At 48.1% G+C, this 23062-nt stretch overlaps 1 protein-coding gene across 2 annotated transcripts; it reads left to right on the plus strand.

Annotated features, from left to right (window-relative positions):
* The first annotated feature begins 357 nt into the window (after positions 1-357).
* Alr (Evr1_Alr domain-containing protein Alr) lies at positions 358-12891 on the plus strand. Of its 2 annotated transcripts, none has more exons than XM_075868799.1 (3): positions 358-500; positions 2864-3075; positions 12494-12891. In XM_075868799.1, exons 1-3 carry the CDS (start codon positions 360-362, stop codon positions 12654-12656), a joined length of 516 nt encoding a protein of 171 aa, XP_075724914.1. In that variant the 5' UTR covers positions 358-359; the 3' UTR covers positions 12657-12891. The 2 variants fall into 2 exon arrangements, with proteins under 2 accessions (XP_075724914.1, XP_037286614.2); XM_037430717.2 differs by having other exon boundaries at positions 2876-3075.
* The last annotated feature ends 10171 nt before the right edge of the window (positions 12892-23062 follow it).

Here is a 23062-nt window from a genome sequence, read left to right on the forward strand (position 1 = left end):
GCTTCGCAATTGCTTTTAAACAGAAATGGTTATTTAGTTGTAAACTTATATGCCGCTACTGACCGTCAACAAAGTGAAATTTGCACAAGAAATAAAATATTCCGTACATAAAAGTGAGGTTTTAAAGCAACACGACAAACGGCTTGCTAATTAGTATAGATTCTAGATTTTGTCCAACACAAAACAACCATAGGTGTTTCATTTATATATACATATCTTAAATTTAGCAACGTTTTCAACAACTTGTAGTACAGAAAAGTACTTTTTTTTTAGATCCATACTTTTTTACATCCAGAAAATAATCCCTGAATTTATACTAAAGACGATACTAAGTTGAGACAAGACGGAAGTAAGTCAAGATGGCGGCGCCCACAGCGACCGAAGAGAGTTACGACGAGGATTACGATTATCGCGGCGGTAGAAGAAAGAAGCCCTGCAGAGCGTGTTCGGATTTCAAGGCTTGGGCCAAGAGCAAAGGCGGAAGCCCTTCCAAGCCAGCGGTACGTTTCAACTGCGTCGTTTCGCGGTCGCTGCGTGCTGGTACGATGCATCACTTCGCTTCGGGGTGATGTAACTACGGTTGATACGAGCGTAACGACGTAAAACTCAAGTTTACGTATCGCACCGTACGGTATTTGTTGTCTACTAGGCTTAACTTTAGTCTGTGATTACGTATTTGCGTAAGCAATTTTTTAGAAAACTCGGCCCCGCTCTTGTGGAGTGGTCGGTAGCACATGTTTCGCGTCGTCTGCTACGGAAATGCATTCCTGGAAAGTTACCGAGTTGCACGGACGATACGTATGCATTGTATCTCATTGATCACCGCGAACTTGTTTCTGTCACGCTTCCGTTTGAAATGCACTCAGTTGGCTTGTTCAAAAAGCCGTTTTTGGAGCTGGGTGGCTTATCATAGGCGCGAAAGCAGGACACGGATTAACGCTTTGCAAGGTTGCCCACCAGGAGTGGAACAGACTGAATCAGCAGGAATAATTTGCGTATTCGCGAGCTAGCTATGCGGGCGTGAAATAAACATTATCCTGTGCTGCGTAAAACAAAATCGACGAAAATCGCGGCCATAACAACGTAATGTCATCAACGTAGTAATATCAAGTAAATGATAAATGCCTGCGTATGTGACAAATTCAGTCATGTGCTATGTGTTGAGTCGAGACTGTTCTGGAGGCTGTGATAAAAAAAAATGAGCTCGGGTGCTTTCGTTTACAGCTGCGCATGTTTTCACTGTAGAAATAACTACCTTATTTTTCCACCTATTCTTCGAATTTGAACGATTTCTTATTATGCTTGAAATATTTTTCAAGAATGCGAAAACTTCCACTTGTTCCTGGCTTATTTGCTCAAGTTGCGCCGTTTTCTTTAACAGCAAAGTTCGTTTCTTGTTCTAAAGTCGGCCTATAACAACTTTGGTCACAGTGGCCGCATGTTTTGGCATCACTGAAGCGTAGATATGCAGCGCTTCAGTGGTAACATGAAAGGCAACTCCGGCTGCGAGAACACCTCAAAGGAAGGGTCTGGGCAGATTTTTTTTTTTTAGGGGGGGGGGGCATTTTTTTTGAAATCGTCATTTTTTTATTTGTATGGCATGGTGAAAGAAATTCGGGAGGGGGGGGGAAGAAGGGCATGAGCTTGGTGTGCCACGCCCTAGCTACTCAATGACCCGAACCTACGGCGTTGAATCCCTTCGCGAACGAAGATGTATATGCCCGGGGTGCTATTCTGGACATTGTCGAATTCCGCCATGTTGTCGGATTTCCTCCATTGATCAATGCTAATTGGCCAAGTGGGCTGCTACGACCTTTCTGATTGGCCTAAAATGTCGCCGTTACGAAGTTTGACAATACGGCGGAATTCGGCAGCGGCCAGAATAGCACCACCGTAGATCTATATGGGCGCTGCGAACGCTTGGTTTCAGCGCCACTTCCACTCTCCGAAGTTTCGGACATCCGTGTCGTGCCTGCGACTGGCTGTGATTAAACTCTCTCTTCACTCAGAATCAGCGTATAAATAACCTATCGTCGCCTCGCTAAAGCATAGCAACGGCCCAGGGAGAGGAATTAAGGAAAATTTTGAAGGCTCGTTTATTTGTTTGACACAATTTTAATAAAATACTAGCAGATATTAAAAGCCAAGGAACCTGGCTAAAGCTTAGCTACAGCCTAGAAGCAAGGTTAGACTTCAGAATTTCTCAGCATCGCGGTTTGATTGATTGAGTGATTCTGGAAAGAAGGAAAGAAGGCACCTAATTTTCTGTCTGCCTCTCGGGCGACACGGCGCAGTGCCTACGCGGTTTCAAAGACCTGACCACAAACGAACCGGTTGCGGCGTGTGGCTTTTTTTTTTGACTCGGGACCCGCGAAAGTGTTCAACACTGCGTAACCGCTCGCCCTCTCTCTCCTTGGGGAGAGGGTCCTTTTAGGAGGGTGTAAACTTGGGCTTGTTGGTTGGCCATTGCTTGCAATCTGGCCCGTACAAGACGTAGATAACAGCATAGAGCTGACATTACCAACATTTTTGCTAGGTGGTTCTCGTCGACATGTACTAGCTGTCGTGCGCAATAATATAGTTTAACAAAATGTTCATAGCGCATGTTTGTGCTCTTGTCTACGTCTTGTACGCGCCACAGTGTACGAGTAATCTTATTAGGCTTCTTTGGGGGACGATGGTTTGCCCGCCTGAAGCAACTCTATGGTCACTTAGAAGTGTGGCAGCTTGGGCTAGTTGGTATGGCATGACGATAGTTACAGCGCGAGAACAAAACGACGACACAGAGACAAGAAGGACGTGTCCTTCTTGTCTCTGTGTCCTCGTTTTGTTCTGGCGCTATCACTATCGTCTATGGTCACAGGACCCTCTGCAGGTGGCTGAAGCCGGCGCGACGCCCGAGTGTCCACCCGACCGGTCCGAACTGGGCCGGTGCACGTGGTCCCTTCTGCACTCGGTGGCCGCCTACTATCCCAAGAGGCCCAGCGCGGAGCAGCAGAGGGACGCCGAGCAGTTCTTCCGGCTGTTCGCCAGGCTCTACCCGTGCAAGGAATGTGCGCAAGACTTCCGGACAGAGTGAGTCTGCCGTGAACAGAGAGAGTGGCGCTTGTTTTACTCAGTTGACTGTTACGCTAGTTTAATTTATTTGCTGTAACTAAAAGTTGAACTACTTTTATAAGAAACCCGCCACGTATACGACGGTCTATGGTGGCTAAGGCACTCGGCTGCTGACCCGCAGGTCGCGGGATTGAATCTCGGCGGCGAAAATGCTTTTAAAGGGACCCACGAGGGATATTTATGGTACCCGTCTTTTTTTCTTTTTCTTCAGTGCAACGGAAGGCTTACCGGTCAGACCTTGTAATCGCGGAATGGTAACGCGGAAAACACCGTAGAACATTTATAATCAGATTTTTTTTCGATTTGTGGCGATTATGCAGTCGACATGCTGCAAACAGTTGATGTGATCGCGATAGATATTATACGCCAGTGTAACGCCAGCAGTGATTAAAAGTGAAGACCTACGTACAAACGCGCAATGTTGTGTTTATCAAGCCTGCAGTCTCGCCACTACTGCTTTCTAGCGTGCTCAATTATTTTACAAGAGCTACAGCATTTTCCAGGGGCTCCTTATGCAAGTACTTTTGGTCATAGAGTTTCCTAAAATGGACTCTGTCGCTGCAATCATTCAGCGACCATGGGAATGATGGTTAGTACACACATTTGCCTAGAATTCGTACTTGCGAGTGGTGAATCGTACTTGCGGCTCCGTGTATTGCCGTGTTTCGGTTTTGTTTTGAAAGAAAGATTCAGCCCTTTTGAACTTCGTGGCCTGATTTGGAAATGTGAGTATAAAGGAATATGGTGGTGAAGCGCATTGCTGAACATTTGCATATTTTTGATTCGTTAAAAAACAGCTTCTAGCCACACGAACACACACGGAGCCAAAAGCAGGCCAGAAGTTAGGAGATTAGACAAATGTGTGTACTACCCATCATTCCCATGCTCGCTGAGGCGCCGTGCGTTGCAGCTCCCATAGACACTAGCGCCAGAGTTCCCTCTATAGTGTATATTAGGAAACCCTATGCTTCTGGTCGCGCACAGGTCGTTCTTTCGACTTAAGCCAAGTCGAGCTTAGCGAAGTGTACGAAAATGACACGCATGCCTTTACAAGTGATCGACAATTCACCCATATTGCCCCACGGCGTGGTGCTCTAGTAGCTAAGGTACTCGGCTGCCGACCCGACGGTCGCGGGATCGAATCCCGGCTGCGGCGGCTGCATTTCCGATGGAGGCGGAAATCGTGTATAGGCCCGTGTGCTCAGATTTGGATGCACGTTAAAGAAACCCCAGGTGGTCGAAATTTCCGGAGCCCTCCGCTACGGCGTCTCTCGTAATCATATGGTGGTTTTGGGACGTTAAACCCCACACATCAATCAATTCTTTCCACCGGAATTTAATCAACCTTTTAGGGCAGTTGTGGTTTTAGAAATAGGTGCACGTTGAAGGACCTCAGGAGGACGAAATCTCCGGAGCCCTCCACTACGGCATCTCTCATATAATCGTATGGTAGTATTTGGATGTTGAACACCAAATATTATTATTATTATTATTATTATTATTATTATTATTATTATTATTATTATTTAATAAAGAACTACGCGCATATAAAAAGTAGTTAACAGCTAATCGACATGAATCCAAAACGACGTGTCTCTTGCAATTTACAGGGAAAAAAAAGTAACAAGAGAGGGTGATGCCACCATTTTTGTGCGTCGCGCGTCGTTCTTTGCTGCAAGCGTTTCTTGTATATAGGTTCAGGAAGCACGATACATGCACCAATTGATTCAGTTATTCTCGGGAAATAAATTATATCGCCTTTTTTGTTTTATTGTCGAACATTTTCGGTTTCTGGGCGCAGAATCGGGCTGTGACGTTGCATTGTATAAGCTCGGCCGGGAGGCCATTCAAGGCTGTGAAGCGCGTCGGGCACATTATCGTCTACTCTCGCTGCATGGCTTCCTTGTTATTACACGGGCAAACTAACCTCAGTTAGGACGACCTGCGTTTGTATTTGTAACCGCGAAAGTGACTCTCTTGGCGACCGAAATGAGGGATAACTTTTTGCGCAAACTAAGTCACGTGATCACAGAGCCTCGCGATCAAAAGTATAAACGCTTACTAAGGTTACTCGTAACTGAGGTTAGCGTGCCCGTGTAACAAGGGAGGGGGCGCTGAAGTCAGACCCATACATTGACGTAATAAAGTAGGGGGGTGTCCTGCGATGAACCTTTTTTTCTCCCTGAAACCTGCGCACGTCTACGCTCACCGCAGATCTGGTGTGACGTCAGTGCAACTTTCGCTGGCCTTCCAAAAGAGCTACGACAGTTCTGGACCGTGCGATATTCTAAACGTTTGCTGTTTTCAACCGTTCGTGTAGATTGTTCTAGTATACAGAGAAAACCCACAAGAGGCCTGTGTTAGCCTCGAAATTTGATGGCACCCTCCCCCCTCCCCCTTTTAGAAGCACTCGGTATCTTAAAGAGGTGGTGCCACCAAATTTCGAGGCTATCCCAAGCTTGTCGTGGATTTCCTCTGTATACAAGAACTCTCCGCACAAAGGGTCGGGCCCTACAAACACGTACATCATCATCATCATCATCATCATCATCATCATCATCATCATCATCATCATCATCAGCCTGACTACGTCCACTGCAGGACAAAGGCCTCTCCCATGTTCCGCCAGTTAACCCGGTCCTGTGATTGCTGCTGCCAATTCGTACCCACAAACTTCTTCATCTCATCTGCCCTCCTAACCTTCTGTCTCCCCCTAACCCGCTTCCCTTCTCTGGGAATCCAGTCAGTTACCCTTAATGTCCAGCGGTTATCCTGTCTACGCGCTACATGCCCGGCCCATGTCCATTTCTTGTTCTTGATTTCAGCTATGATATCCTTAACCCCCGCTTGTTCCCTAATCCACTCTGCTCTCTTCTTGTCTCTTAAGGTTACACCTACCATTTTTCTTTCCATTGCTCGCTGCGTCGTGCTCAATTTAAGCTGAACCCTCTTTGTAAGTCTCCAGGTTTCTGCTCCGTAGCTAAGTACTGGCAAGATACAGCTGTTGACGCATGCATGCATACGTCAAACACGTACAATATATTTCAATTCACTTCTAAAAGTGTAGCCGAATGCTCACTCTCGCGATCTAGACCCATCGCTTGCGCAGCAGCACTGACGTTTCAGAATAGCAGAAGCAACGGCAGTTGTCGTGACGTCACACCAGGTCCGTAGTGACGCGAGTGACCTCCCCCATCTCCGAAACGAGCGTACCCGCAACGTACCAGCAATGCATCGGTTGCTGTATAGCTCGCAGAGTTTCGATCGCTTCTTGGCTAAGTGCTATACGCATCGAAACCTGCGAAGGCGTTCTGTTTTGCTGGCGCTTGTGTGGCACCTGTGTGTGAGAGCTGCTGACGAAATTCGGCACGATTCGCGTCACAGCCTTGAGTGATCATGTGGCCAAGCCACCTATGTATCGACGTCACTTCCCAACTCGGCGCCGCGAAACCGAAAATGGTCCACATAAGTAGAGCAATACCGAAGTATTTAGCGGAAATGCACGAATCTTGGTGCGGGCATCATGCTTCTTGGAGCTGAAGGGAACGCTTACAGCGAAGAACGCGCATGCCACAAATTTGGTGGCACCACCCCTTTAATCATCGCACTGATGAGGATACAAAGGTTGAAAGTTCATCACCATGCACTTTGAACGTAATATCAATGCGAATCAAGAACGCATGCAAAGCAGTCCATTAGGAGCGTGTGTGACCCGTTCACGCACATCCCCAAAGTAAAAAAAACAAAGAGATATGTCAGTAATTAAGCAACTTAATTAAGTAAAGATGGGAAAGCATGGAACAACACTTGGCTTTCGTGATTTCTCCTGGACTAAGGAGCATATTACCGAGTTTTCCTACAATATCTTCTACAGGGAACTCTGGCACTGTAGTGTCTATGGGAGCTGCGACGCATGGCACTTCAGGCATCACGGGAATGATGGATTCGTCTGATCCGTCTAAGCCTCGTTCTTCCGGCTTTGTTTGGCTCCGCATGGCCTACGGCCTTTTTGTGGCTTGACCAAGTTCAGCAAACGTTCAGCAGTTCTGTATACACTTCACTATACCTTGACCATTTAGGCTATAACCGATTCGAACCGGGTCACGAAGTTTACAGCGATACGTTCCGCTGTCCTAAACAAACACCAAAAACAAAAGAATAAACGAAGCCACAAGTGGGCCCGAACACGCGCTAGCACGAAGACTACGCAAATCCGTGCGTCATATAGTTTCTCAATATTCACTAGAGGGAACTCTGGCGCTTGTGTCTGTGGGTGCTGCAACGCACGGCACTTCAGCGAGCATGGGAATGATGGGTAGTACACACATTTGTCTAATTTTCGTACTTCTGGCCTGCTTCTGGCTCCGTGTGTGTTCGTGTGGCTTGAAGCTGTTTTTTTTTTCAGAAAAACATAAATTAGCAAATGTTCACCGTTTGCACTTCACAACCCTATTCTTTTAGGCCTACCATTTCGAATCAAGTCACTAAGTTGAAAAGGGTTTGTTTTTTCTTTCAATACAAAACTGAAACACAGCAATAAACGAAGCCGCAAGTACGATTCGCCACCCGCAAGTACGAATACTATAGGCAAATGTGTGTACTATCCATCATTTCCATGGTCGCTGAACGATCGCAGCGCCAGAGTGCCCTTTAGTTAAGTTTGGGAAACTCTATGATACCCACCACTGCCATCGGTCGGTGAACAATCGCAGCGCCCTCTGGTAAATACTGTAAGAAAATCTACAGGGAACATATCAGGTTTCGCTGGTATGTTGTTTCGTGGGTGGAAACTCGGTCACATTAGAATAGTGGTATAATTAAGCGCTTGCGGCAGTGCGCTTCGCTTACCGAGACTTCCGGCATTAGCGAATGAAGCCCAGACGAGCTTTCAGCCGAAGCTCTCGGCTAACGTGCACTGTATGCTGCTATAGAATGGATCTTAATGTTTGCGTAACGCGCATGCGGGTATAGACGCATACGGAAGAATGCAGGTTCTATGGAATGCACATATATACGGGTACGCGCATACCTAAGCTTAGTGTGCCGTATTCCGCCTGTATGCCAAGTAGGAGAAACTTTATCTGCTGAGAGTACCTATATAAGTCGCATTAGAAACGATGAAGTCGTTTATACGAGTACGCCTGCATACTCCACAGGTATAATTAGGCTTGTCAGGTTTATAGTTTCTTTTCTAATATAGTGCTAGGGAGAGACAGGACGTTTTGAAGAAATATAATTTATCGGCAACTGGTCAGCCGAACTTGTGTGAAACCCTCATCCTATGTGAAGGGCTTACGAACAAATCTGTTCATAAGCGCTCTGACAAAGACCGGTCCACTGGTCGAAACCGTTGTAAAATAAAATTACGACAATATATATATATATATATATATATATATATATATATATATATATATATATATATATATATATATATATATATATATATATATATATAAGAACTTGAAGGGAAGGCACGACAGGTCCGGGTATTTTCTATATTGAAATAACTTGCAGATAGCACATAAGAAAAGGATAGTATTTACTAACGTTTCGGCCGTGGCACGGCCGACGAAGGCCGTGCCACGGCCGAAACGTTAGTAAATACTATCCTTTTCTTATGTGCTATCTGCAAGTTATTTCAATATATATATATATATATATATATATATATATATATATATATATATATATATATATATATATATATATATATATTCATATATATATATATATATATATATATATATATATATATATATATATATATATATTCATATATATATATATATATATATGAAGGCATAGTGGTGAAGTGGCCGTAGCGTTGCAAGCATAGTGAAGTAGATCCTCCGTGAAAAGTCACAACGTGGTTAGTTTCTTTGCACCACGTTTCAGCCAGACTCTGGCTTTATATATATATATATATATATATATATATATATATATATATATATATATATATATATATATATATATATATATCGTTGGGTGACATTATGCAACGCCTCCCCCTCATCCCCCCCACCGCTCTTGCCATCTTGACTGTCCCAGCCCTCGACCGGGACTTCATATCGTCACTGCGACTCGCTAGTTGAGTCGAGATCGATTGAAACCCCCATGTATTTACAATAATCATCTATGCACACAGATTAAGTACGCATCGATGTACTGTTCTCGAGCTCTGCCCTTGTTATTCAAGTAGGAGCAACAACCATTCCGCGGATCGCAAACAAAGTGCCTGCTGTGCGCACCGCGCAATCTGCTATGCGCATATCTTTCTATACATTTCCCGCATGGAGCCCCGTATAGGGGCGTTATATAGTTCACCAAACTTGGGTGAACCGAAACGCCGCCTTGCTGCCCGCATCCTGTGAGTCTCGTCCGTTAGGCCGATTCCAGCTCGCTTCAGTTGCCTGCCGCGAGGCGGCGACAGCAAATGATTTCGCAAAAGTTCCGGGCGTGGCGCCTTCGTGCGTTGTGTACGCAATTCAAGTCAGGTTCGTTTTTCATTTCACAACACAGATGGAAGGGAGGAGGTACAAGCTGCTTAAAGGGACACTGCACAGGATCAAAGCCTTTCTTTCGATTAACGAACTGCACTCTGACAACTCTAATGCCATTAGTTTCACTATCCTAAGTTTGTTATCAGCGGAGAAAATGAAGGTGATTTCGAAAAAAAAAAGTGTTCGTGGGCGTCAAGTACACCACAAAATGAGCTCAACTGAAGACTGCTTTATTAGACGGAAGGTTCAATTCATCCAAACATCATCGCAGTTTCCTCTTTCCCAGTCTCTAGTCGACACTAATAAAAAAAAATCACAGCATATCCACGGAGTGAATAATGATGAGTGGGGCGAAGCGTCCGTCCGTCCGTCCGCCTTTCTCTCTCTCTCTCTTTGTGTGTGTACGTCTGTCTGTCCGTCCGTCCGTCCGTCCGTCCGTCTGTTTGTCCGTCCGTCCGTCTGTTTGTCCGTCCGTCCGTCTGTCCGTCCGTCTGGCTGTCTGTCCGTCCGTCTGTCCGTCTGTCTGTCTGTTCGTCTATCTCTCTGTCCGTCCGTCTGTCTGTTCGTCCGTCTGTCTGTCCGTCCGCCCGTCTGTCCGTCCGCCCGTCTGTCCGTCCGTCTGTCTGTCTGTCCGTCTGCCCGTCCGTGCATGCGTTCAGTCCGCTTTTTCCACGGTGCCTTGCCGCGTCCGCCCTTTCCCGTAGCGAAAAAAAATGGCGGCAATATCAGGAGACGACTGCTGGTCTCGGAGGCCTTCGGTCTACTAATTCAAGTTCTCCCGGCCCCTACCACGCTTTACCAAAACGCCCGAGGGCAGCACAAGAAAACGGGAAAGGCGGGTTCTTCTGATACGGTTATGGCTACTTAATATTAAGAGCGAAGCTCTTTGGTCCTTCACAATGTCCGACCGTCGTTGCCGAGGCTCGCCGTCGTCCCTAGTCGAAGCGCAGCTGCGAAACATCTGTGTGCAATACTGTCTACAGAGCGTACATATCGCGCATGTGGTTTCAAAATAACGATGCTCTATATCGTTTATCGTCTCGTCAATGGAGCTTCGCTCCATCATCAGCATTCACGTTGCGGATCTTCAGCCATTTTTTGCCCTTCGGTATCGAAGCTTTAGTTTCACGATTGTTTTTTTTTTTTTCAGCGATGCGTCAGCAACCCATTCAAGTTATTGGATCGATTGGGTTTCGGGGTATAGTTTCGCTCCGCGATTGTCTCTAAACACCTTTTGGCGCACGTACAAACGTACAAAACACCTTGCTCCGTATTGCAGCTTAAGTGATCCTGTAGGTCTGCCTGTGTTCGCCATAGCTCGCGGCGAAAGTTGCGTGCAGCGGAGCTCCCTCTCCACTTTCGGGGATAAAGCTACCTCGCACGGAAGCGGCGATCTCGCATGCCGAATCAGCCTGTCGGGATTCGCTCGCGGGATTTCAAGCTGGACGGTCGTGCCCTCGCGATCTCCGACGCCAGCGTAGCTCCCGCCGACTGGTTCGCCCTCCGCGGTCTCCTGACGCCGTGCAGCATAGTGGCGCCCCGCCCTTGGACTGCTTCAACCGGATCCCCACTTTCCTATCTCCTTCTTCTTCCCGTCGCTTGCCTGTCTACTTCTCCGTCTATTTCCTTCTATTCTTTTTATCCCTCCTTCTCCCCACCCCTATAAGGCACTGCGCCGTGTCGCGTGAAGGCAGACAGAAATTAGGTGCCTTTTTCCTCTTTCTTCTAACCACTACCACCAAATCAGCCTGTCCCGTAGGGTTCGCTTGTCCCGTTTTAAACCTCGCCGTATAGCATTTCGTCGTCGTTGTGGTTTCGGGTGCTCGCGTTCGGAAGATTGTTCGAGGCGGAGTGGAGTACGGTCTTCCCCGGTTGAACCATTAGGCAGATTGGCTTGGCCTGTCTCGTTGGTGACTTGGTGCCTACCAGTTTGATGCTGCAGGAAGGGTACGAAAGGGAGAAGTGGGCGGCAGCTGACAGGGTGCTTCCTTACGATCAAATGGAAAGCTATTCGGTTTTGGAGGAGCGGCTCTTTTCGGGTAAACATCGAAAAAGTTTACCCTGAATGACTGGGAGACCACTAACTGAAGTGACAGCTGTGAACGTTTCGGCGTTTCTCAGCTACATGACGCAGGTTCGGATTCCAGTCACAGTGGCCGTATTTAGATGGGGGTGATCAAATAAATGTAAGAATACACGAGTACTCAGCTCTCATCACCATGAGTGATCATCAGCAACCCATTACTAACTTTACTGCCAAACGAAGGCTTCATCCAATGATGTCAAACCCACTCTCACCTGCTCTAGCCGATTCCATTTTACGCCTCCGAATAATTTGATTCGGTCGCTCCGGCTAACCCTTTGACGTCCTCTGCCGCGCTTCCAATCCCTCGGTATCCACTCTGAAGCTCTAAGTGACCACGGGTCATCTCTATACTTCTCGCGGCGTGGCCTTCCCGGGTCCATGGTTTGTCTCCTAATATATAACAAAAGATATGTTTGTTTCGACCATGACAGAGGTAGCGCTGCCCACAGCAAAATTAATCTTTCTGTTCGCCCGCCGCTTCGCGTGACCAGAAAACTAAGCTGCTACTGATGCGAACACCTAGATAATAATCTATTGGTTGGTCGCAAACTCCGCTGTTAGTCTGCCTTGCACTAATAATGATAGCTACATGTTTACATTGCATTTATCTAGCTAAGAAAGATTATTCTTATTAGTCTTGTTAATGTCATGACGACTGAGCGCGTGCAGATTACAACCGAGATAGGCCGGTCACGAACTCTGCCGTTAATCCAGCCGTGCAATAATAGTGCAACCTACATTTTTACATAACACTTTTACATTATCTTAACTGCATTGCACGCAGGCTCGAATCCAGCCCTCCCCGTGTGACGAGCCGGGCGGAGCTGGCACAGTGGCTCTGCGAACAGCACAATGTTGTCAACCGGAAGCTGGGCAAACCCGAGTTCGACTGTTCCCGAGTCGACGAAAGGTGGCGCCGCGGTTGGGACGACGGATCGTGCTCCTGATTGGTGGACGCTGACGACGACGAACTCCAGACCCGCAGCCCTTCCATTCCGAACAGTTGTGACGTGCCGACGAAAGTTGTGACGTGTTTAGGCACTGTTTTCGAGTGTGTGTAGATAACGGAGGACCTCATAGCACAGCCTAATGCAGTGACGTCATTTTCGTCGAACCGATTGACCTGCTATAGCGCTAGTAGTTATGCGAGTATCGTTGAATATAAACACGGATAAAAATTTATCCCCGCTTTTCGATGTCGTTATGGCGTTGTACCGTGCACAAGAACATCGTGCGCCGTTGTACCATAGTTTAGGGCAAACCCCCCAAAAAATTTAAGGTGAAAGCCCCTTATATGACTCATCCAACGTAAGAATGGCTGTAGCGTCAGCAGCATCAGCTCGAGTGATCCAAAACAAAAACAATGCCACGTGAAACGCAACCGCTTGCACCATGTCATATATCTCGACAATTTCTAACGTAATAACGTCACTGTGATGTCACATAGTATTCCATCACATGATGACGTATCACATGACGTCGTCGCTAGGTTAAATGTAGGCTGATCACGGAGGCTGGTACCAAAACAAGTAAGGGAAATCTGCCGCTAGTGGACGAGGGAGCTGCGACGCATGACGCTACAGCTGGCGATAGTTATAGCGCGAGAACAAAACGACGACACAGACACAAGAAGGACACGAAGGAGACGAGCGCTCGTGTCCTTGTCTCTGTGCCGTCATTTTGTTCTCGCGCTATAACTATCGTCACGCCATACCAACTAGCCCAAGATAGCACACTTCTAAGCTACGGCTGTGTTACGAATGAGTTGGGTCGGCTTAAAGGGGCTCTGAAACACTTTTTCAAGTAATCATGGAATAAATTTACCGGAAGAGCTTATTGCTTCACGAATTGAACGCCGCAAAGATTTTAAGAATCCGTCCAGTACGAGCGGAGTTACAAGGTTTGTCGCACGCTGCAATTGCATTCTATCTTCTCTCGTCCCGACGAAAGCGCTGGAAGCTAAGCAGGGAGGGATGGCAGGGCCATAGAGAAATCGACAAGCACTGCTGACTGGGTGAATTGGTGCATGATAAAATGATATTGCTGTAGCGCAGCTCAGTTTGAGCGTGAAGGAAAGATACTAAGCAGTCAAGAAGGAGTAAGACAGACGACAGTGTGAGCGCTAACTTCCAACTTTTTCTCCTTCTTGAGTGCATAGTATCTTTCCTTCACGCTCAAACTGAGCTGCGCTACAGCAATATCATTTTCCACAGAAAAACGTCACGCGAGCCCCGTGACATTGAGCACTTTTTTTTTTCTTCTTCGAATGTGCTGCTTCTTCAGTGTGATCGCTTGCGCACGCGTGGACAAATAGCGGCCTCCCGCGGCGACCTCGGTAAGGAGTGAGCGCGCCATGTTCAAATCAGCCAATGGCTGATAGATGGACTTGCTACGTGTGATTTTTTGGGTATATTGCATGATTTGTCGAGAGAAAAGAAAGCAATTTTTAGATAACTTTGATAATCCCTGCCAACGCGTTTGCGCCAAAGTGTACTGCAAGTGGCGCGCCCTGAATATACGTCATAGCAACAGCCGCCAGATGGACGTGTTTTCGAGTCACACGCTGCTCGAAGGCTGGTTACCGAAAACAAAAATATTAACACCATTACCAGACCTCCATGAAGGTGATACTTCGTTATGTGGGTCTTACAAGAACAGCCCCGCAGTAAAGAGAAACTAGCGACAAATGCTCATACCGCTGACCACCGTTCCACTGGTCTGCTTTTGAAGGAGTAATTCGTGCACCGTTTAGGCGGAAGTCTGAGCCAGCTTAATGAGACGAATAGAGAACTACTTCAAAAAATATTTGCGAAAGAATGTAAGAGTCTTTGATTTCATACAGGCACACATTTTAGAGCAGCGCGAAAGCACATGACAAAGAAGACCACTGGACAAGGCACCACCACCGCCTTGTCCTATAACTTTTTCTGTCATGTGCGGAAGGACGACGAAGTGATTGCTTAGCAGATCGCAGTTTCAGTAGGTGCTCTCTTTTTTCACCTAATTTTAAGTGAACTTCGCGATTATCACATCCGTGTCCGTCGGTGATGGACGTGGACCCCCACGGACGTCCGCCAGTTACGGCGGCGTCGGCGGTGGCCGCATCCAGGAAGCGTACGGGACTCTACAGCGACTACGACAGCGAGGGCACTCTTGGTTACTCAATGAGCAGCGAAGAGCCTTCTGACGACGACGATTTTAAGCTGGTGCTGAGCCGTAAAGCGAAGAGGCGGAACGTCAGAACATCTTCGTCATCGAGTACGTTGAATGACAGAGTGCCAAGGAGACCCGTGACAAACACTATCCTTTTTGTCCCTGAGGTACCGGATGGTAACATGAAGCGCCTCAACAGGCAATCTGTTTCGGTGATGCTGGAAGGACTCGTGCCAAACGAGATCACAGACATCAGAGTGAACACGCGTAAGAACGTATTGGCCATCGACGTTTTGCATGCTGCGGCACTTAATGTACTGCGCAACGTCAACGAGTTGGGGGGAATGAAAGTTCGCTCCTACATTCCTGTGAGCTCTAACGTCGTCACTGGAGTCATCTACGATGTGGATACTGCCATTCCCAGCTCCGACTTCGATGTTCTGGTCAAACCGGTAAATGAAGCCAGCGTCATCGCAAAAGTTGTCCGTTTGGGAAACTCACGCTGCTTGAAGATCATGTTCAAGGGCGACACTCTTCCTTCACACGTAAAGGTGGGCCATTTTCGGCATTCTGTGCGACCTTTCATACCGAAGCCCTTACAGTGTTATAAGTGCATGAAGATGGGCCACGTGAGAAGCGTATGCGAAAATAGGACTGTGTGTCCTCGTTGCGCGGAAGCCCATTCTGTGGATGACTGCGAAGCAACTACCCTCAAATGCTCGAATTGTCATGGGTCACATGAAGCTTCGTCAAAACAATGCCCCAAAATCCGAAGAGAAATAGCGGTATTGAAACAAATGGTCAGAGACAATTCGTCGCATCGAGAGGCTGCCAGGACCGTCCGAAAGAGGCGTCACCGTCGCCGCAGTTCATCAAAGAATGCCGCAGACGCTGCATCGAAAGCACCTCTCCACCACCCTTCTCTTCCACCGCCCTTGCCTCCCAGACCTAAGGCGGCCAGCGCGGTCAACAAACCAACAAGCAGCACTGTTGCAGATGAATCAGTTTGGCCTTCATTGCCGAAATCACAGCCACCTGCAAATCCCAAGCGCACATCGACAGTCACATCACTCCAGCCAGCCGCTGACAAGCTGCCTGAGGAGGACACAGAAGTCATCAGAATGTTCCGAACACTGCTGGATGCCATGCGAAAGCTGTGCAGCAGCCTGAAGTCTCCACTCGCTCAGAGTGCACTACAAGTACTGGATGCTCTAAGTCCAGTATTTGCAAGTCTCGAGTAGCAACCATGGCTCGACCAATTTTCTCCTTCCGCAACGAGGTCCGACAAGCGTCGATAATGCAGTGGAACGCGAGAGGCCTGAGATCCCGCATCTCTTCGTTCCGTCAGTATATATTCATGAATCGTATTCCTATGATAGTTATATGTGAACCAAACGTGCAACAACCTCCTAAACTATCAGGGTATGAATCTTTCGTTTCTTCAACGTGCGAGGAACGCAGCAAGGTGGTTGTTTACATTCGCACAGATTTCACATATGTGCATCATGCAGTTCAACCGCATGATGACAATCAATATGTCTGCTTACGTGTTAACAAGGAAAAAGTGTCATTCACACTCATTGGTGTCTACATATCACCATCCGGACGATTTGAACAAGAGCGACTACGAGACATACTGACAACAACTACGGGCCCGTGGGTTATAACTGGAGACTTCAACGCACATCACTTAATCTGGGGTAGTTCGACGATCAACGCTAAAGGAAGAAACCTCGTGTCATTCGCTTCCAAGCATGACCTATGTTTCTTAAATGATGGCAGTCCTACATACCTGCGGGGCCTTACGTACAGCAGTTGCCTCGATTTGACTCTGGTATCCAGAAACTTCCGGTCGCAAGTGCACTGGTTTTCAGACATCGAAACGTATGGGAGTGACCACATTCCAACTTATATGCGAATAAGGGGTCTTAATAACTCCTTTCCTAAGACCACAATACGAAGAATTGATTGGTCCAAGTTTCAGCGACTCATGGAAAATACATGCCGTGAAGACCCTGACCAGAACTTGGAGGATGTCATCAAAGAGGCAATGAGGGAAGCTTCCTGTCTCCTCCCGTTCACCGGCAAGCGCTCAGATTTCGACGTTGAACTGGAAAAACTGTGCGCGCTTCGCCGCAGGGCGGAAAGAAGATACAGGCGGACGAAAGCAATATGCGACTTGAGGCTGGCACGACGCATACAGAAAAAAGTCCAACGACGTTTAGACAAACTTGCACAGGAACGCTGGAAATCATTCTGCGATTCATTGGATCCCCGAAAGCCGTTGTCACGCATCTGGAGCACTATTCGTGGCCTGCGCTCGGCTCCCCAACAAAGACATCCTTTCATGGCTTTAGCCCTACATTCAGGCCACACCCAACTTGAAGTGGCAAATGAGTTTTGTACGCGAATCGCCGGTGTGTCCGCCTTGTCTGCTGGCACCATTAGGAGTGTTATCCCTGAACCCCGCATCTACGAAATGGACAATCTTTTCACTATAGAAGAACTTGACGCATCTTTGGCGGCTTCCCGACGATCATCTTCACCAGGACCCGATGGCATCACCTACGCCGCTCTAGCCAACCTTCAACAGGAGGCAAGGGGACAGTTGTTAAGCTATTACAACCACTCATGGCTGGCGGGCAATGTTCCCCAGGATTGGAAGATAAGTCGACTTGTGCCACTGCTCAAAGCAGGAAAGTCACCATTTGATCTGACATCATTTCGCCCTGTTGCCCTCGCAAGTTGCGTAGGAAAAGTCATGGAAAGGATGATACTTACACGCCTAGAATGGTACCTTGAGCGCTACAACGTATACCCAAACTGCATGACGGGTTTTCGGCGAGGTAGGTCATCTCTTGACAACGTGATTGATCTCACAACATTTATCCAGCAACAGAAGAGCCTCAAGCGCATACCACTGGCACTCTTCCTCGACGTCAAAGGGGCTTATGATAACGTAACACATAAAGCCATCCTAGACTCGTTGGAAGCTGTTGGAATCGGTGGTCGGATGTTCCAATGGATCCAGGATTATTTGACAAGAAGGTCCTTTTTTGTACAAACCTCAGATGGACCTACCACCAATTACTATATCTCCCGTGGCGTCCCTCAGGGCGCCGTATTAAGTCCCACTTTATTTAACCTCGTGATGGTAGGACTTCGTGAAATTTTGCCAAGTACCATCCTCATATCCATATATGCTGACGATATTTGTCTATGGACTTCGGCTGTAACTCGTCTACAAGTACGTGCAAGAGTCCAGCAGGCTGCCACCTTGACATGCTCATATCTCCGCAAGCAAGGTCTTTCCGTCTCAACGGAGAAATGTGCATTGGTTGCGTTTACCCGCAGAGCCATGACACAATACCCCGTTACCATCAATGGACAAAATATTCCATACCAGAAGAACCATCGCTTCCTGGGTGTGATTATTGACAGGGACCTTTCGTGGAGTGCCCACTGCAATTACCTGAAGAGAAGGCTGACTTCCATTGTCCATATAATGCGGTTCCTCTGCGGAAAATCTTGGGGCGCATCGATAAGGTCAATGATGCAGCTATACAGAGCACTGTTTCTGGGATTTTTGCGCTACAGCTTGCCGTTACTGGCAAGTACGTGCAAGACGAACATCCGCACTCTCGAAAGTCTGCAAGGACAAGCACTACGCGTGTGCTTAGGATTGCCGCGATGCACCTCAACCTACGGGGCAATTATGATCGCAAGAGAGCATCCAATTCGAACATACATCACCACTGACAATTTGAGAGCCCACATAAGACACCTCTGCCGAGTTCCTGGTCACCATGTTGCAGTGTTGCCACTTCAAAGACCACACGCGATCTTTTCAAAGATTATTTCTGCCCATAGAGAATGCCTCCCTTTTGGCTTCACTCCCGCAACAAGACCAGCGTCACCCCCGTGGTGCCTACAACAACCACAGGTGTGCCTCACTATTCCGGGAATAACGAACAAGAGCCATCATTCAACAGTGGTCCTACGACAGGTGACATTGTCGCTACTCAACGAAAAATACGGCCAGAGGACCCACATTTACACCGATGGATCGGTCTCGGCTGACAGCTCCACAGGTGCTGTTGTCATCCCGGCGTACCAGGTCACTATAAAGCTCAAACTGTCGCATAGGACAACATCCACAGCAGCGGAGCTTGCCGCCTTACGTGCTGCTATACTTTATATCGCGGAAGCCCGACCTCAAAAATGGGCTGTGTTCTGTGACTCCAAGGCATCCCTTCAGAGCTTACAATCAGCTTTACGACAGCGGGAGCATCAACAGCTAGTGAATGAAATAAGAGAAGTGATTCACGAAGTTTTATCGAAAGGACATGACTTGGTGTTCCAGTGGTTACCGGGACATTGTGGTATTGTTGGTAATGACCTTGCTGATAATGCTGCCCGATCCGCCCACGCGGACGCCCAGACAACCCCAATTCCATTGTAGAGAACCGACGCTGCAAGGGGCCTTCACTCGTTCGCAAACAACATGTCGGAAACTTGGCTGAGTGACCCCAGTGTCAGGAACCGCCGCCTACACAAATTGGACCCATCGAAAAAGCTTCAAGTTCCATCGGACCTCTCCCGCCAGGATGCAACTTTACTGTGCCGCCTGTGGTTAGGAGTAGCTTTTACAAAGGCGTACTCCTTTCGCATAGGAATGGCGGATAGCTCCCGATGTGATTCGTGCGACACTGACGAGACAATAGAACATCTACTGTGTTCATGTGAACGTTTTGCGAGCGAACGCAATTTGCTACGCGAAACGTTGGAGACACTAGACAGTAGACCTCTTTCCGAAGAGAAGATACTTGGCTCATAGCTCTACGCGTCGCTGGCCAGCAAAGCGACGCGGGCACTGCTAAGTTTTCTGAAGACGACCGGACTACGCGACCGCTTATAAGCGTGCAATGGACAAGGTCCCACCAACATACACGTTGCCCTTCACTTCTCTCTCTCTTCTCCTTTAATCCCCTCACCCCTTCCCCCAGTGCAGGGTAGCAAACCGGACGTGCGTCTGGTTGACCTCCCTGCCTTTCATTTCTTCCCTTCCTCCTCCTCCTCCCTCCTCCTGTCATGTGCGGCAATTTTTTTTGCGCTCCTTTAGAATATGATAAAAATGTTAAGCGAAATGCATGAAGGAATGCGCTTTCCGTGTCAGAACCTTATGGTGTTGGTAGCACGCAAAGGCCACAGTATCTAAAAAATAGAACATAGTTGCGTTTACATTTTGCTCAATGCTTTTGTAACTTTTTGCACCATAGGTGGGCAAAAAAAATTTGCTCTGAGGGCGCGCTCCCAGTGCCATGCAGGCAATTGCAGAAACAGACGTGTGCACCGGGGGGGAGGCTTAAAGTCCACCCCGTACATTTACCTAAAAGGAAAGTGAGGAGGGGCGTTAAGAAAAACCTCCGCCCCCCGCTCAACTGACAGGTGGAGACGTCTGGCATGGAGGGAGGATTAGCAGCGTAGCGTTTTGGGCTAGTTGGTATGTCATAGCAACGCCTTCTAGAAAAACTATGCCTGGAACCTTGCTCTCTTTCCAATTGGGAGCTTTCTGGCAGCACAAAATCTCGGAGGCCATGCCTACTGTTGCGTGTTGCGACCGTTGGCCGCGTGGAACCGCTCGACTCCGTACCGCTCTGTCACGTGACATCACAGCTGCTCGGAGGCAACTGTGAAATCATTGCTGCCACAGTTGATTGCTGCGTTCGCAAGGGGTGGCTGCCAAAGGCGTTCGCCTCCGTACCGGAGGGGGAGGGTAAACTCCGAGGGTAGGGCGGGGGCGTTCGCGGCTCACGTTCTAGGCATAATTTTTCTAGGAGGTATTGGTCATAGTTTATAGCGCACGAAATAGACACGGACAGAGAAAGACGTGACTCGCACGCACAGGCGCTAACTTGCAGCTATGTTTATTCCGGAGACGGGTAACCCCGTGTCATCGTGATGGTTGTACAGCGACGCTGCCAATGTGTGTGTGGTTTTCCGTTCCCGGAATAAACGTTGTTGCTAGTTAGCGCCGGCAGTTGTCACGTCTTTCTCTGTCCGTGTCTATTTCGTGCGCTATAAACTTACGTATGGACGGAGGGGGCACGTGATGGGTCGACTGAGAACAAAAAGACGGTGGCGCACACGCCTTCGCGTTCTCCTATCGACGAATGCGGAGAGAACATGTGTGAGTTTTGTTATTAAAAGGGCTAACAACGATTCTATAAGGTGCCTGTTTTAGGGCGCGAAGCTCCTAAAGCCGTGGGTCTGCGCATGCTTGTCTCTCAGTCGTGCTAGTGACCGCCTAGTTGTATGACTCACTCAGCAGGTGGCGCTGGTCTGGACGGACGGATGGACAGACGCACGGACAGGCGGACGGATGATTCACGGTTTACCGATAAAACCCTCCGAAACTTCGCCTCACTGATCATCATTCAGTCTGTGGATATGCTGTAATTTTTTTTTTGCTTTCTTCCTTTTTATGTTTTTTCTAGCGAAAACGACATCTTATTCGTTAGTGAGTCGGATCCTAATACTGGAAAACGCCGCGAAACATTAGCCGTCGGAATTTTTTTATCTGCAGCAAATATGAAGTCCTGTGCTCACCAATTGCAAACAGTGAGCGCGCGGGCGGTTCGTGTCCGAGCGCGGTGCTTTACTGCGCATGCGTGAACTCCTCGCGCATGCGCCATGGCTCGATTTGGTCCAGTGGCGGCCGCGATGGCAGCGCCGCTTTGCACCGTGCTACTCCTATTCGGGAAAGGGGTTTTTGCGCTGTAACGTAACGATTGAGCACCAAGTTGCCTAGTTTACTGTCCTCACAGAGTTGTTTCTACTAGTCTTCTCTGTGACATCCACTCGCGCGCATTTCACAACGTCATATCCGTGACGGAAATACGTCCTTGAAGTGCCGGAGGACCGCGGCATAAAACTCATTCGTATTGAAATCATCACCGGATGACGTCTCATATGACATCATTGTGACGTCATATTTTAACAAAATTTGTGCCTTCAATATAGCATCACCAGACGTGACGTCACACGGTGACGTGACGTGTGAGGTGGTGACGTCGCCACACTACAATGTGATATGGGCACGTCACATGGCGTCACCACATTACACTGTAGCTTAGTCATAGGTGCGCCAATCGGAGGTGCAGCGCAAAACCACGTTAGCAACAAAGGGCTTTCGAAGGGCGGGGCAGCAATTATACATCAACTGTGAAAAAAAAAAGAGGTGCCTTGTGCCTTTGAGTTATCTTAGGCGAATGCAAAGCCGACCCTGTGAGTTTTTTTGTTAATCAGAAAATGTGTATGCCGGTTTTCACCACGGCTTCGCTGAAGACGGATATGACTGTAAATACACGCCAAGAGTTTGCAAAGAAGAAAAAAAAATGAAAATGCTAGAATCCGCCTTGTGTAATCGGCCCAGCAAACTCTCAAATCGCAGCGCGCGGCGCTAACCACTACGCCACGGAACCACTATGCCCCGCCGCGGTGGTCTAGTGGCTAAGCTACTCGGCTGCTGACCTGCAGGCCGCGGTATCGAATCCAGGTTGCGGCGGCTGCATTTCCGATGGAGACCGAACTGTTGTAGGCCCGTGTGCTCAGATTTGGGTGCACGTTAAAGAACCCCAGGTGGTCGGGATTTCCGGAGCCCTCCACTACGGCGTCTCTCATAATCATATGGTGGTTTTGCGACGTTAAACCACACATATCAATCAATCAAATCAATTGTGACAGTTGTTCGCGCTTGTCCTGTTTATACTTGCGCGCTCTATTCGTGCGTCTTTCCTTCCGGTTGAACGGCGGGCTTTAAGGGTCGAGCTATGACAGTAAGTCCGCGCTCTACCTGTGTAGGCTAATTTCGTTGCGTGCTTCCTTTCCTGCTTCAGGGGTGCGCTAAGGGTTTCTGGCTGCTTGCCGTTCTTAAAGGCCAACTCTGGCAATTTCTCGACCAGGTGAAGGTTATGTTGTTTCTATATTCCCGAGACAGCCTTGTTACGTGCCCAACAGCGTAAATGCTGAGGAAATTTGAACATAATTTTGAATAAGCAAAAAAGTGCAATACCGAAACCCAACCGAGCGCCCTGTCTGCGTAAGACGTACTATTTGGTACAGCCGGAGGCCGTACGCTGGTTCTGCCGGCGCGGAGTGTGAAAACTGTGAAAGTCAGTCCAGCGAAGCACCCGCCAAA

This window comes from Rhipicephalus microplus, chromosome 7, assembly GCF_043290135.1.
Source record: "Rhipicephalus microplus isolate Deutch F79 chromosome 7, USDA_Rmic, whole genome shotgun sequence".
Taxonomy (NCBI): Eukaryota; Metazoa; Arthropoda; class Arachnida; order Ixodida; family Ixodidae; genus Rhipicephalus; species Rhipicephalus microplus.